Source organism: Eretmochelys imbricata, chromosome 3 (genome assembly GCF_965152235.1).
Source record: "Eretmochelys imbricata isolate rEreImb1 chromosome 3, rEreImb1.hap1, whole genome shotgun sequence".
NCBI lineage: Eukaryota > Metazoa > Chordata > Testudines > Cheloniidae > Eretmochelys > Eretmochelys imbricata.
The window spans coordinates 134,726,558-134,741,886 of record NC_135574.1 but is presented as its reverse complement, the minus strand read 5'-3'; the positions used below and the strand labels follow the sequence as shown (position 1 = coordinate 134,741,886).

At 41.9% G+C, this 15,329-nt stretch overlaps 1 protein-coding gene across 1 annotated transcript in view; it reads left to right on the top strand.

Moving 5' to 3' along the window:
* The window catches only part of NID1 (nidogen 1), a 70,588-nt gene that overhangs the window by 41,881 nt on the left and 13,378 nt on the right, over nucleotides 1-15,329 (top strand). The window contains exons 13-15 of the mRNA XM_077812172.1: nucleotides 6,468-6,695; nucleotides 7,649-7,821; nucleotides 11,450-11,576. Coding sequence (XP_077668298.1) covers nucleotides 6,468-6,695; nucleotides 7,649-7,821; nucleotides 11,450-11,576 — 528 coding nt within the window. The remainder of the gene's footprint in view (nucleotides 1-6,467; nucleotides 6,696-7,648; nucleotides 7,822-11,449; nucleotides 11,577-15,329) is intronic.

The following is a 15,329-nucleotide window of genomic DNA, read 5'->3' as shown; positions in this document are numbered from 1 at the left end:
GAGCCACCGCCATCAGCAGTGCAGAAGTAAGGATGGCAGCTCTGAAGGCAGCACAAAAGTAAGAGTGGCAATAGCATGACCCCCCCTAAAATAACCTTGCAACCCCTCTGCAACTCGCTTTTGGGTCAGGACCCCCAATTTGAGAAACCTTGATCTCCCCCATGAAATCTGTATAATATATGGTAAAAGCACACACAAAAACAGATTTCACCGGTGGGAGACCAGATTTCATGGTCCGTGATGCTTTTTTCATGGATGTGAATTTGGTAGGGCCCTAAATATGACACCACTGTGTGAGGTGTAGTGAGTATGTCAGTTCTGATGTGTTGCTGCACAAATGGGCCTCTGTGTCACAATGTGGAACTGTGTCTTATCTATTGTATGAGCCTGATCCTGCAAGCTCTTACTAGCAAAAAGCTTCTTTGCAGGTAATGAGACTCCTCACATAAGGATTAACATGTGGTAGGGCTTGCAAAATCAAGCCTTGTGTCTAAAGCAATGGGTAAATGTATGACCCTGTGTAGATGTTTAATAACCAATAGTGTAATTCTTTAGAATAATGGTGAAAATTTTAAATGTTACATCTTATGTAGTGCCAGTGGCATGCCCCTCTACTTACATATATGAAAGGAGACCAGGTCCAGGCCCCAAAGAGCTTACAGTTAGGACTGTCACACGATTAAAAAAATTAATTGCACGATTAATCATACTGTTAAACAATAATAGAATGACATTTATTTAAATAGTTTTGGATATTTTCTACATTTTCAAATATATTGACTACAATTACAACACAGAATACAAAGTGTACAGTGCTCACTTTATATTTATTTTATTACCAATATTGGCGCTGTAAAAAACATAAGTAATAGTATTTTTCAATTCCCCCATTACAAGTACTGTAGTGCAATCTCTTAATCATGAAAGTTGAACTTACAAATGTAGAATTATGTACAAAAAAACCCTGCATTCAGAAATAAAACAATGTAAAACTTTAGAGCCTACAAGTCTACTCAGTCCTACTTCTTGTTCAGCCAATCGCTCAGACAAACAAGTTTGTTTACATTTTCAGGAGAAATGCTTCCTGCTTCCTTCCCAATATCACCTGAAAGTGAGAACAGGTATTCGCATGGCACTGTTATAGCCGGCGTTGCAAGATATTTATGTGCCAGATGCATTAAAGATTCATATGTCCCTTCATGTTCCAACCACCATTCCAGAGGACATGCATCCATGCTAATGACGGATTCTGCTCGATAACCATCCAAAGCAGTGTGGACCAATGCGTTTTAATTCTCATCATCTGAGTCAGATGCCACTAGCAGAAGGTTGATTTTCTTTTTTGATGGTTCGAGTTCTGTAGTTTCCGCATTGGAGTGTTGCTCTTTTAAAACTTCTCAAAGCATGCCTTACACCTCTCAGATTTTGAAAGGCACTTCAGATTCTTAACCTCAGGTTGAGTGCTGTAGCTATCTTTAGAAGTCTCACATTGGTACCTTCTATGCTTTTTATCAAATCTGCAGTGAAAGGTTCTTAAAATGAACAACACGGGCTCAGTCATCACCCAAGACTGCTATAACATGAAATATATGGCAGAATGCAGATAAAACAGAGTAGGAGACATACAATTCTCCCCCAAGGAGTTCAGTCACAAATTTAATTAATGCATTATTTTTTTAATGAGCATCATCAGCATGGAAGCATGTCCTCTGGAATGGTGGTCAAAGCATGAAGGGGAATACGAGTGTTTAGCATATCTGGCACGTAAATACCTTGCAATGCCGGCTACAAAAGTGCAATGCAAATGCCTGTTCTAACTTTCAGGTGACATGGTAAATAAGAAGCAGGCAGCATTATCGCCCATACATGTAAACAAACCTGTTTGTCTTAGCAATTGGCTGAACAAGAAGTAGGACTGAGTTGACTTGTAGACTCTGAAGTTTTACATTGTTTTGTTTTTGAGTGCAGTTATGGAACAAAAAAATTACATTTGTAAGTTGCACTTTCACAATAAAGAGATTGCACTATGGTACTTGTATGAGGTGAACTGAAAAATACTGTTTCTTTTGTTTGCCATTTTTACAGTGCAAATAGTTGTAATAAAAAATAACAATATAAAGTGTAATAAAAAATAAACAATATAAATTAACAATATAAAGTCTACTTTTATACTGTATTGTAATTGAAATCAATATATTTGAAAACGTAGAAAAAATCCAAAAATATTTAATAAATTTCAATTGGAATTCTGTTGTTTAACAGTGTAATTAAAACTGCAATTAGACATGATTAATTTTTTAATTGCAATTAATTTTTTTGAGTTAATCATGTGAGTTAATTGCGATTAATAGACAGCCCTACTTACAATTCAAACTAACAAAAGAGGGGAAAGAAATGCAGTGTAAAAACAAAGTGACTGAGTGGTTATAAGAAAAGGAGTACTTGTGGCACCTTAGAGACTAACCAATTTATTTGAGCATGAGCTTTCGTGAGCTACAGCTCACTTCATCGGCTGCATTCAGTGGAAAATACAGTGAGGAGATTTATATACACACAGAACATGAAAAAATGGGTGTTAACCTTTTGTCCTGTCCCCCCCCCTCCCCCCGGCTCTCCTGCTGGTAATAGCTCATCTTAAGTGATCACTCTCCTTACAGTGTGTATGATAACACCCATTTTTTCATGTTCTGTGTGTATATAAATCTCCCCACTGTATTTTCCACTTCATGCATCCGATGAAGTGAGCTGTAGCTTACAAAAGCTTATGCTCAAATAAATTGGTTAGTCTCTAAGGTGCCACTAGTACTCCTTTTCTTTTTGCGAATACAGACTAACACGGCTGCTACTCTGAAACCTAAGTGGTTATAGTTGATAGGATTTCATTTTTTTGTTGGTGGTGATGGTGCTGATGAACTTTTATGTGTATGTTGTAATATGAGCTAAAATAAGCATTATGAGTTGAAGCATGAGAATAAGGGTGAAAGACTATCCAAAAAAAATGCTGAAAGACTATCCAAAATAAATGTGTGTGCTCAGTATAGAATGCAGATATGCTGATGATGATCTTATTTCTGTTCACAGATTTTAAATACAAATATTTATCTAAAGTAGGCTGTTTACAAGAATGAAAGAATAGATCTCAAGGTAACCTATAGACAGTTGGATGGAACTGAAAGCTTACCACAAATTCATACATATAAGCATCTAGCACAAATGAGTAAGATGATGATTTTCAAAGGCACAAAGGGCAGCTAAGCACCCAACTCTCATTGAAAAGCAGTGGGATTTGGTTGTTTAGCTGTCTTCTGTATCTTTATAAATATAGGCTAAGAATTTCAAAGTTTAAAAAAGCCCTGGGCTCCAGAGTCTGGAAACTAGATGTCTGATCCAACAAGCTCTTACTTATGTGAGTAATCCCACTGACTTTATTGGGACTAATTGCATAAATAAATGTTTGCAAGATTGGTCCGTAGGATTGCAATAGCAAGTAAAGCATGTGTTTTTGTGTTTGTGTTGGGGAGACTTAACAAAACTGCAAGGTGAACTGCTATGGTTATGAAAGGAGGTATCTTTACTATAGCTTCCTGTCTATGCGGTGATAGTGAAATTATTTTGCTTGAGATTCTCTTTTCCTATAAATATTTTCGTAAACTCTTATCTGTTGACTATGGCTTCAGTTCAGGAGAACACTGGGAATGTGTTTTGGAAACTTTCATTCTTAACATCTATATTATTCTTAACTAGCTATTGGAAAGGAATTGTCAAAATTAAGGCCTCAGTCCTTCAATTGGATCCACATGAGCAGAGCTTTGTGACTGTATAGAGTTTCAGAGTCTGCCCACATGGCTCTGATTGCAATATTGGCCTAAGGCCCTAATCCTGCAAACAGTTATGTGTGTGCTTGCTTAAGTAAAGTTGAGCACATGTATAAATATTTGCAGGATTGAGACCTAAATTGGTAGTCATGAGTAACTTGCAATTTACTATTTTGCTGTGGATTTTGCCATCTCGTTTTTGACATTCCTATAATCGGCGTGGAAAGTATCTATGTAACTAAGTTCATATACATATGTGAACTCCAAGATTCTTGTGACATTCTATTTAGCTGTAGTAAGACCGTGTTTTATGTAACAACCAGATTACAATTGGAGTGCATTCATTCCTTTCTATAATACGTAATAGCTAACTCCTTTTAAAAATGTATTCATTCTCTTGATTTAGATTTAGAAATTTAAGTTGTTAATAAAATAACTGCTGGTTTAGTTTTGTTAGAAATTCAGTCGTGACTGAGGCTATTACATTATTTGATGATTAATTCTTGGGGCAGAGAGGAGCAAAGGCCAACCTCTAGGATTCATATTCATTTTTGGAGGAGGGAGGGGCTGATGCCTTCTCACAAAGATAATTTGGATGGATAATAGTTTCCTTTTAAAACCCTTGAACAGTAGAAAAACGTGGCTGGGCTCCCGCTGCTGTACACCCTCAGCTTTCACGGGAGAATGCTATACACAGAACGTGACCTCTTAAAAAAGCAAACGGTTTGGGCAAAGAAGCCAATTACTGCATTCCCTGCTTTACTGCATTCCCTGCTTTTTTAGAGTGCGTTGCTGGGAAGATAATCATTTCAAACACACACAGAATATTAGCTCTGTAGTGTTCCTTAAAAATGTGTGGTCTCCCTTGTCTCAATGTACTTCACCACCCACGTCAGAGCTGAGGCCAAATATTTCATTTGTTTAGAGACGCTGAACTGTTCTCAAGACATTTGCATTTCCCGATTTTAATTGTGTCCAGGTGTCTGAGACATGTCCCAAGCCTGTCCTTGCATAACTGGTTTAAATAAATTTTAAAAAAATCTAAGGTTTGTATCTGTGTGACTGTAAAACCATATGAATAAGCGGTGTCATCTGCAGAGCCTGGTCTACTCTGAGTGGCTTCGCAGGGGTGTACTGCTGATACTGGTCATTGTTCCCTACCAGGCTGTTGTGTGGTGTAAAACACAAACAAATAAATGAAAGTGGTGATGTTAAACCTTGTCATCAAACAGTTCAGAGTGATTGTTGCTGGCTGGTTGGAGAACTGGTTCTGCAGGCTGAGAAAGGAGGCAGGGGATGTGCAGTCACAACTGATCTCTATCTCTTCCCTCCCAAACGCTGCAGGGACCCCCAAAAGTAAGATAAAACTAATCCAGTCAGTTGTGTCTGGAGACATAAGAAGTCATTTGTCTGTACGTTTTGAGTTTGTTTATGCTGAAAGGCAAGTCAAAGGAAAAGTTAGTGTTCCGCTCATGCTACTATTCCCTGTTGCATGAGGTATCTGATTACAGTATATTTTTCATAAACTGATTTTGTGACGTCTTAGGAAAACCTGTTCTTCAGAGGACTGTGTCCAACCCTCCTGAGCATATAGAACGCTAATGGTTCCTTTGTGACCTCTTTATTAACAGATCTCCACAGGTGGTGGGGCTGCTGCATGTCATCAGTTTCTAGACTGGTGTATCTGTTCTGCCTGATATGCCCTTCTTTTCAACACATTTACAAGACAGTAGAATCTAGTCCTATGATTCCCCCCCCCCCCCGACTTTGTTTGTGTTCCCCCCCCTTTTGGACCAGACCACACTTCTCTTTGCAGATACCAGAGGGATGTTGCCCTGCTTGTGACATAAAGCCATAAGGAGGCACTGCACTTTTTGGCTTCTGCAGAGAACTTTCAGAGTAACAGCCGTGTTAGTCTGTATTCGCAAAAAGAAAAGGAGGACTTGTGGCATCTTAGAGACTAACCAATTTATTTGAGCATAAGCTTTCGCGAGCTACAGCTCACCTCATCGTATGCATCCGATGAGGTGAGCTGTAGCTTGTGAAAGCTTGTGCTCAAATAAATTGGTTAGTCTCTAAGGTGCCACAAGTATTCCTTTTCTTTTTGCAGAGAACTTGTAATTTCTGCTGCTTATCATGGACTTGCTCTTGTGGATCTGAAGGGAGACTAGGCCTTTAGAGCTGCAAAACAAAATTACATCTACAGTATGGCATAGCTAGTTAGCCACAATTCTTGGGGTGAGGTGGTGTTGCAAATTGATTACACATTATGCTGCCTCCTCCTGGAGGAGTGAAGTTCCATTCTAGGTCACAATGGACAGGCAGAATGATTCTTGTTAGTGGATGTTGTTATCTGAACACATAACGTATTAAAATCTAGCATTTGCTCATAATCTCAAACTATACGAAGTTACATTTTTAACGCTGACTGTGAAATATGTTTTGAGACAAATGTGCCACACTTCCATTTGGGCAGGTTATCATTGAAGTAACTACACATTATCTTTTCAGATATGACATCAGGACTTGTAATAGTAAAAACTTTCTTTAAAGGCTGGAGTCTGGAATAGTTTCATCATAGTCTGCTGCACTATGATCCTGTAGCTGGTCAGATGTATAAAATAAAATATCCATTGCTTTATTTTTTTGCAGAACTGGAGAAGACTAAATGTCAGCATGAACAAGAACAAGCTTTGGCTAGCAGGGACTCTTCCTACTCACAAATGCCCAGACCTATTGGTCACTTTGTTCCTCAGTGTGATGAGCACGGGAATTACCAACCAATTCAATGCCATTCTAACACTGGGTATTGTTGGTGTGTGAATAGGGATGGTAATGAGATTGATGGCACCAGAACTGGACCAGGAATCCGACCCCCATGTAAGTTACTCAAGGATTTGTCTCTTCTGTGGGTATCTCTTAAATTGTTGCAGCATCTATTTTTAATGGATTCTGGTATACTGTGTAGGTGCAGCGCTGCCCTGGAGTATTGCAGAGTTGTGCTATCTCAGTGGGACCATGCCCGTTGCTAAACCCCTTGAGGGGCTATAATTAAGGCTATGTTTTAGTAAAGGTTTAGTTAGGGTATTTTTAGTAAAAGTCATGGACAGCTCACAGGCACTAAACAAAAATTCACAGCCAGTCACCTGTCTGTGACTTTTACTAAAAATACCCCTGACTAAAACTTGGTGCGGGGAGGGCAGCCCAGGTGCTGGTGGGGAGGATTGAGGAGGGCAACAGCATGCAGGCACTGCCCCTGCAGTTCCCATTGGCTGCAGTTCCTGGCCAATGGGAGCTACGAAGCCAGCGCTCTGGGTGGAGGCAGCGCGCAGAGCTGCCTGGCCAAGCCTCCACCTAGCAGCTGAGCGAAGGGGATGTCACCGCTTCCAGCGAGCCCCCCAGGTAAGTGCCACCCAGAGCCCACCTCCCCGCATCCCATGCCTCTGCCCCCTCCCACACCGAAACTCTGCTGCTGGTGGGTGCGCGGTTGCCCCAGACTTCCCCAGCAGCTGCCAGTACGACTGGCGCAGGAGCTGTCTGAGCTGCCCCTGAGCCAGGCGCACCGGCCACTGCAGAAGTCACAGAAAGTCATAGAATCCATGATCTCCGTGACCCACTCGCAGCCTTAGCTATAACGCACTCGGTCGCAGCACCGTGTGCAAGAAAAATTCAGAAGCTGTATAATATCTGTTGTACTACCTTTCTTGTTACTATCCATTTATAGTGCTATTTCTTTCTAAGATGTCTGTAATTATGCACTGAAGATAATGGCTTGCTTTGTTGTATTTACATGAACTGAGTTTTTCGTCTGCTTTTCGTCATCTGTCACCAAGGTCTGAGCACATCTGCTCCTCCTGTTGTTATTGGGCCCTCTGTTCGACCAGATTCAATTCCTCTGCCCCCAGGAACACACTTACTCTTTGCCCAAAGTGGGAAGATTGAACACGTCCCACTGGTGGAAAATAATATGAAGAAAACTGATGCAAAAGCTTTACTGCATGTTCCAGTGAGTATCTATTGTACCTCCTATAGCCACTGGTGCTTAGGGAGAAAATGTCCTCTTGGTCACTGAAGAGATAGATTATGGACCTTGTGTACAGAGGAAACCCTCTCAAATCTCCCTTACATTGAAGGACTTACTCATTTTAGTCCCAAATTTACCTGTGCTCCACACAAATTTGGTATCCTCTCACTCTTATTGAAATTATTTATATCAGTAATAAAGAATCCTGTGGCTACAGAACGAGTTATTTTCACTAAAGGAAAGGTTCACAGAGCATTTTAGCTTTTCATCATGAATAAATCTTGTGTTCCTTTTATGTCCAAAAAACCTCTTATAGCTTGTGTGTGGGAACACCTCACCCCCAGACTCATGGCTTTCATTGGCTTCCTGTCCACTGCAGCCTCCAGTATAAAACACCATATTATTCTTAAAGGTCTTCCAGTGAGTTTCTGTCTTTTCTCCTCCTGTCATCTGTCTGAATCTCACCCTGTTCTCCAGTCAGTTCCCTAATCACTTCAGATGTCAAACTTGTTTGTCCCTTCGCCAGGTCTGGTCCCTGTGGGTGGTAAATCCTTTCCCCACATTCTTTCCCACTGTTTGGAAAAAGCCTCTTCTTATCAAATGACTCCCTGATGCTTTTCAAATCCCATCCTCTTTTCCATGGCCTGTAACTCTTAACCAGTGGTGGGCAACCTGTGGCCCGTAGGCTGCACGCGGCCCGTCAGGGTAATCTGCTGTTGGGCCACCAGACAGTTTGTTTACATTTGCATGGCCGCCCGCAGCTCCCAATGCCCGTGATTCACTGTTCCCAGCCAATGGGAGCTGCAGGAAGCAGAGGCCAGCATGTCACTGTGGCCTGCGCCACTCCCGCAGCTCCCATTGGCTGGGAACGGCGAACCGCAGCCACTGGGAGCTGTGGGCGGCTGTGCAAATGTAAACAAACTGTCTGGTGGCCCATCAGCATATTACCCTGATGGGCCACATGCAGCCTATGGGCCGCAGGTTGCCCACCACTGGTTAAGAGTTACAGGCCATGGAAAAGAGGATGGGATTTGAAAAGCATCAGGGAGTCATTTGATAAGAAGAGGCTTTTTCCAAACAGTGGGAAAGAATGTGGGGAAAGGATTTATCACCCACAGGGACCAGACCTGGAGAGGGGACAGACAAGTCTGACATCTGACGTGTCAATTATTACCCTGACGGGCTGCATGCAGCCCATGGGTCGCAGGTTGCCCACCACTGTTCTTAACTCTGTTAAATGATATGATCTGATTCCTTGAGCTACCCAACTTCAGCATGTTCATTTGTTCTTCCTGACACTTGGCATTACCCCTTTTGTCCCAGCCCCCGTTATAGAGTGGCTACCAGAACCAGGTGTTGTAACTGTTGTACTTTTGTATTTCTTGGGTATTCTTTGTAGGCCAAATACTGATCTCAGTTACACTGGTGCAACTCAGTGAGTAATGTCAGTAGGATTGCCCTGATGTAAGAGTAGAATTGGGTCCATTGTCTATTGTATGAAGATTCCATACAATAATAAATTGATGTTGTATATCAGCCCCAGTACAAACTTGGGCAGTCAGGTTGATGTATAAGCAGAACTGGAAATTCCTGGTGGCTCCTTCTGTCTGGTCTGAATAAAATAATTTAAAAGAGAAACTCCAGTGAAAATCTTCATAGATAAGATTAACTCTTAGTTTAATCATTAATTAAACTTTTCCGACCTCTTTCCCTTATACTGACAATAGCTGGGTTTTTTTTATCCCAGTTTCTAAATTATAGAGAGATTTGTGTAAATGTCAAGCAGAAACAGCATGTTGCAAAACTCAAACACTCTGATCACCCTGCGACCTATTGCCTGAACGCATGGTCAAGAACACCATGCATAAATAAATCTCGTTTTAATGGATGTTTTTGAAATGCCTTGTTAAGGGGTTGCTGGACTCTCTGTACTCTTCCATTCTGCCAGAATCTTATCTTACGAAGGCATCACAAGAGACAGACTCAGGAATCTGTACAAAATGAGGAGTGTCAGACTAAAAGTCCCATCCAATTGCTATAATAAGGATTTTTTAAATCTAAATGTGTGCTCTTTAGGTTCTGCTTTCTTTTGCAAGTCTTAAAGAGTCTTAAATCTTTTCTGATTGTCCACTGACTTTCTCAGGAAGAGGAAATGTTGTAGTTTATTTTAAATAAGAATAGTTCATGTATTAAAAAAAATAATTTAATTTAATTTAACAGTTTTAATTTAATAAATTATATTTCAATATAGTACCATTCATACAAAGCGGTTCACAAACTACATGCACAAGCAACAATGAAATGCAGCCACCTAGGGTATGTGGGTTAGTGGCAGGCAGCAACTAAACGTTGCATACCACACATTAAAGGAATGTAGGGTACAGGAGGAAGAGAACAGACTCTGTATAAGAGCTGCCTGAGAGCCCCAGCATTGGGAGAGTAGATTGTGGGGACACCACGAGAGGGCCCTAGCACTTGAATGAGTGAGGAATGGATTCATGGTGTGTATGTGTCTAGTAGACAGGGTGAGGAGTTGGCGCATGGGAGTGTGGGAGGCACCCACAGTACAGTGTGGGTGCATGATGGACAGGGGTGATGGTGGTGGTGGTGGTTACATCCAGGGAGAAGTGGGTGCATAGGTATGTTGGGGAGAGAAGGTGTGAATGATGGGTGGATGAAATGTGGTTGGGTGAATGAGTATATTGGTGGCTGGGTGTTCTAGAATCTAGTGGCAGAGTGTGTGATGGGTGTGAGTAGGTACTGGACATGATAGAAGGGAGAAAATTTAAGGTAATGGAAGGAAAGAAAGATGGGACAGTTAGAAAGAAAAGAGAAGTTAAGGAAAGAGTAAGGAGGAAGATGAGAGAAAAACAAAGAGTGACAGGAAAGAGGTACTCATGAAAGAATGTGGGAAAGAGGGAGATGAGGAAAAATTAATATGAAGGAAAAACACTGAAAAGTGTGGAGGGAAATATGAGGATTCTTGAAAGAAAAATAAAATGGCGAAGGAGGAAAAGGAGAAAATAAGTAAAAGGCAAAGAGACTGCATCAGTCATTGCAAAGGAGGCTATTGGAACTATCCACAAAATTCAGCACTAACTCTCAGTAGGTCTCTGTGTATGTAACAGAATTGGAAATGATTAATTAAAGGCCTGATTAATTAAAGGAGTTTTGATTAAAAGTTTTGTGGGCTACTGCAAAGATAATTCCCAGAATGCCTGTGCCTGCCAGTCCAGCCTAGATTTGTGGAGTCAGGATGACTGTCATGAGATGGAAGGATCACAATTATTTCCTTTTTTAGATGAGTGAAGAGGGATCCTCTGGCCAGACTGCAGTGGGGGTGGGGGTGCAGCAACTTCTCACTTGCACTAACTACTTCTCCAACTGCTGTAACTCTGCTCCTCCTGGCCACCCACCTTCCACCTGCCTCTATAGCTCTCCTCCATGACCTGACCCCCATCAGGGCCCCTCTGTTCGTTTGCCTGCTGGGCCCTTATTCTTAACTCTGGCCCTGCGTAGAGCCTGATGCTTAGACCCCCTAAGCCATTCTTTCTAGCTTTAGAACTGTTATTTAGTATGAGGCTGTAATTATTCACTTGTTGACTTACAGGACAGTGTTGTTATTGGAGTTGCGTATGACTGCATGGACAAGATGGTTTACTGGACGGAGATCAGTGGCCCTTCCATCAGTAGAGCCAGTTTGCATGGTGGAGAGCCAACAACCATCATCAAAGCAGGTAGCAATATCAGTTTCTGCTTGATAGATTCATTTCCAGCAGGGAGTGTAAAGACTTGCATACACCAACCTGCACTGACCAGCCAATGGCCTTACTCTGACTGCTGCAAGGCTAGATTGTTTAAAGGGAGATCAAATTGGCAGAAATCAAAGTGATTGGATAATCTTAGGTTTTAAAAATCTTTATATTTAAAAAACCTGTCTATTTTATTCTTACGTGTATTGCGGAAGCACCTAGTGGCCCCAGCACCATTGTGCTAGGCACTGTACAAACTGAACAAAAACACAGTCCCTGCCCCAAAGAACTTACAATCTATGTATAAGGCAAGTGACAACAGGTGAATACATCGAACATGTTGAGGGGAGCACAAGGTAACAGGGAGATGATTATGATCTGGGTAATGAACAGCACTCCCCTCACACCACCTACTTAACTCTTGTTGAGTTTTTTTGTAGGCCTCTCAGCAGGAGGGATTTGAAGGATGAAGTAAGCATTTCTAATGGGCCTGCCATCACAAGAGCTAGGACAGGTCCCCAGCAGTTTGTAGTAGTAGGTATGGGCTATTGGATATCACCATAAACTACCTTTCCACAAACTTTCATCATGAAGTATAATGGATTGTTCAGCAGTCACAGTGCTAAACTGTGCTCATACTTCTGCAATACGTAGCAAAACAAACCTCGTGCCTATTAAGTCATTATAAACAGATTTGGGGAGGGGAGTCAATTTAGCAAAACAGTAGTCATTTAAAATTTTATTTTCTGTGTATCTGCTTTCATTTGTCCTGTTTTTTAACAAGTATCTCCATCTGAGGTTTATTTCTATTGGAATTGAAGGGTACTTCATTCACTTGTTCGAGATCAATGCCAGTTTGGGCTAAATTAAGATTCTTGAGGCAGTAGAGGGATGGGCAGCTTGCACCCCCACAACAGTGGTGGTTTTAGGGGGCATTATCTCTGCATAAGGCAGAGGAAAGGGTTGTACTCCCTGGGTGCAAGTGCTAGACTGCTCAGCAAGCACAACTGATACAGCTGTGGAAAAGATGCGAACATGGGGCATTCTGCCCAGAATTGTCTATCTAGCTGGTATGTAGGGGCTGCAAGGGCACACCTTCAGTGTCGCACCTTCAGTGATGAGGCTGTAGTTTCCTAAAGGATATAATACCTTGCCCTGCCTGATCCTTTGTTTAGGGAGCTTCCTCTGGGCTGGGTCTTCCCTACTCTTGAGCTGCATGCAGATCTCAGCAATCTGCTCACAAGTCTTTGCAAGGACACACTCCATCACGTACATGTTATGGAAGTGGAGAAATGGGAGCTGCCTTTACCCTTTAAGGAGGCAGCTCCCATTTCTCTACTTCCATAACTGATGCAAATATTAACAAAAATACAAACAGAACCTATATAGCAATAAATATTAAAACATTGAAAATTATTACTAAATGCATAATTTTACAATGTAAAACCATTTCTATAATTATACTTGATTCCAGGGTTCTCACACAAGCAGAGCGGAATGGGCCTTCCCCTGCTTTGTGCTCAGGAAGTGGACGCAATCATGTTGTGTTGCCTGCTGAGTGGGTACTGTTAGGGGAAGGGAATAGGTTCCCTGTGACTATCCTCTAACAGTAGAACCATGCCTTGGGCTTCCTAAGGGCCTAATGTCTGAAATGCTCACAAGACTCCCTTTCAATTCTGATAGAACTAAGCTCAAAGACATATTCTAGACACTTATAGTGAGTCGGTGCCCATCCAGCTACAAAGGGGTTGATGGAAAGACTACTACTTTCCATTCTGTTTATCTCTAAGGATCCCTCAGAACAAAGCCGTTTTTGCCTGTCTGTGAATAAGTTAGCAGGGAGGGAAGCATAAAATAGAAATGTTGACCCATATCATTCTTATTGATCATGGATTATGTATATATTGTAGTGACTTTTCAGAAAACCTGTGACTTCATTTAATGAGAATTGTATTTGTTTCACATCTTCCCTCCTCCTTGCAGTGTGTTGTATGTTGTAGAGCCATTTAATACTATATCATGAAGGGGTGAAAGCATATGTGATCAGTACTCCAAGCCCATAGGTGGTTTGTCATAACAATGTTGCGTTATCAGGTAATCTTCCATGTCTTTTGTCTGCTATGGAAGCAAAAAGTGTCTAAAGACTCATTCAGGCCTTCTGTTGCCCTTGTTGCTGGTGCAGATTGTGATAGATCAAGTACTTGTGAAGTGATGCTAAAACAGGGGTTCTCAAACTGGGGGTCAGGACCCCTCAGGGGGTCGAAAGGTTATTACATGGAGGGGTCGCAAGCTGTCAGCCTCCACCCGAAACCTCACTTTGCCTCCAGCATTTATAATGGTGTTAAATATATAAAAAGGTGTTTTTAATTTATAATGGGGGGGAGTCGCACTCAGCGTCTTGCTATGTGAAAGGGGTCACCAGTACAAAAGTTTGAGAACCATTGTGCTAAAGCAGTGGTGTTCTTAATTTTCTGTACAAACCATCAGATGCATTATATCATGGAATCAAAACAGAACACTAAGGTGTTGACTACTTGCTCAAGTGTTTAATTGGGCATTTACATGGTGTGCGTTGCTAGCCAAAATTCAAATTCAAAATTGCAGAGGCACTATTCCCAATCTTTCAGAAGACATTGAGGTTTTCCTGTTTTTATCTCCTTTCCGTGTGCTGCAGCTCCCTTGTTCGGTTTGCAGTTTGTTTTTGTATTGAACATTTATTTCTTTGTTCATGTTTTTGTGATTGGAATTTGTTTGCTTTGCAGGGGCATGTTTTGGTATGGCGCTCCATCCAGCTCTCATCTGCTTCTGCAGCTGTGTAGCCTCCCGAGGCTACAAGTTTCCTGAGCTCCGCAGCTGCAGGGCTGCTCCGCACAGGGAACTTCCCCTCTGCTGCAGTTGTTTAAATCATATTAAATCATATAAGCCATACATGTGTGCAGAGCCTGGGACTGTGTCCAGCCTGACTCCAGTACTGGTGTACTGAAATCATGGCCCTAGGAGTGACTGGTGAGGTGGGGGAGGAGATGCCCAGAACCTGCTTAATATATTCCCTTAGACATGCTAGCAGGGGCCAAGTTTCCCTCTGGCTAGCCAGCCAGGAAAGACATTTACTTCAGGCCACACACAGCCTCTTTAAATCTCCTGGCTGACAGCTCAAAATAGAATTGTGCCAGGGAGGAAGGACTCCTGGAAACCACTGGTAGCAGATCTCTAACCCACTACCCTCTCCTATTCGGACCAATTGACTAATAGACCATCAGAGTCGGCAGTCCTCCTGTTCAGTGCCTGGGGATGGGAGAGAGAGTCTCCACCCCACATGAGGCAGCTCCCACGGCCTGCTGACCTCAGCAAGAGATGAAAGGATATAGAAGCATGATTTGGGGGTGGGAGAGGAATCTAATTGACATTTGCTTGGTACACCTTGATCAGTTCTTTGCAGATTTCAGTCTTGGAGTGGGTGGTCATTCCCACTCGTCCAACATGCACACACGTGTGCTTGCCCATGCACACACGCGCACGTACACACACACACACACACACGATTTGTGACCCAAATAAGTTACATACCTAGATAAGGCAATGTAGCTTCTGCTGATTATGGTCCAATATAACTCTTATTAGGATAATCACAGTGTCCGGTTTTTTTAAATTCCCACCTAGTGATTTGCCCAAGTGTTTCTCCCCAGGAATCCAGTTTGGGTTGAGAAATACAAGACTTGTTTAATGGCTGAATAATGA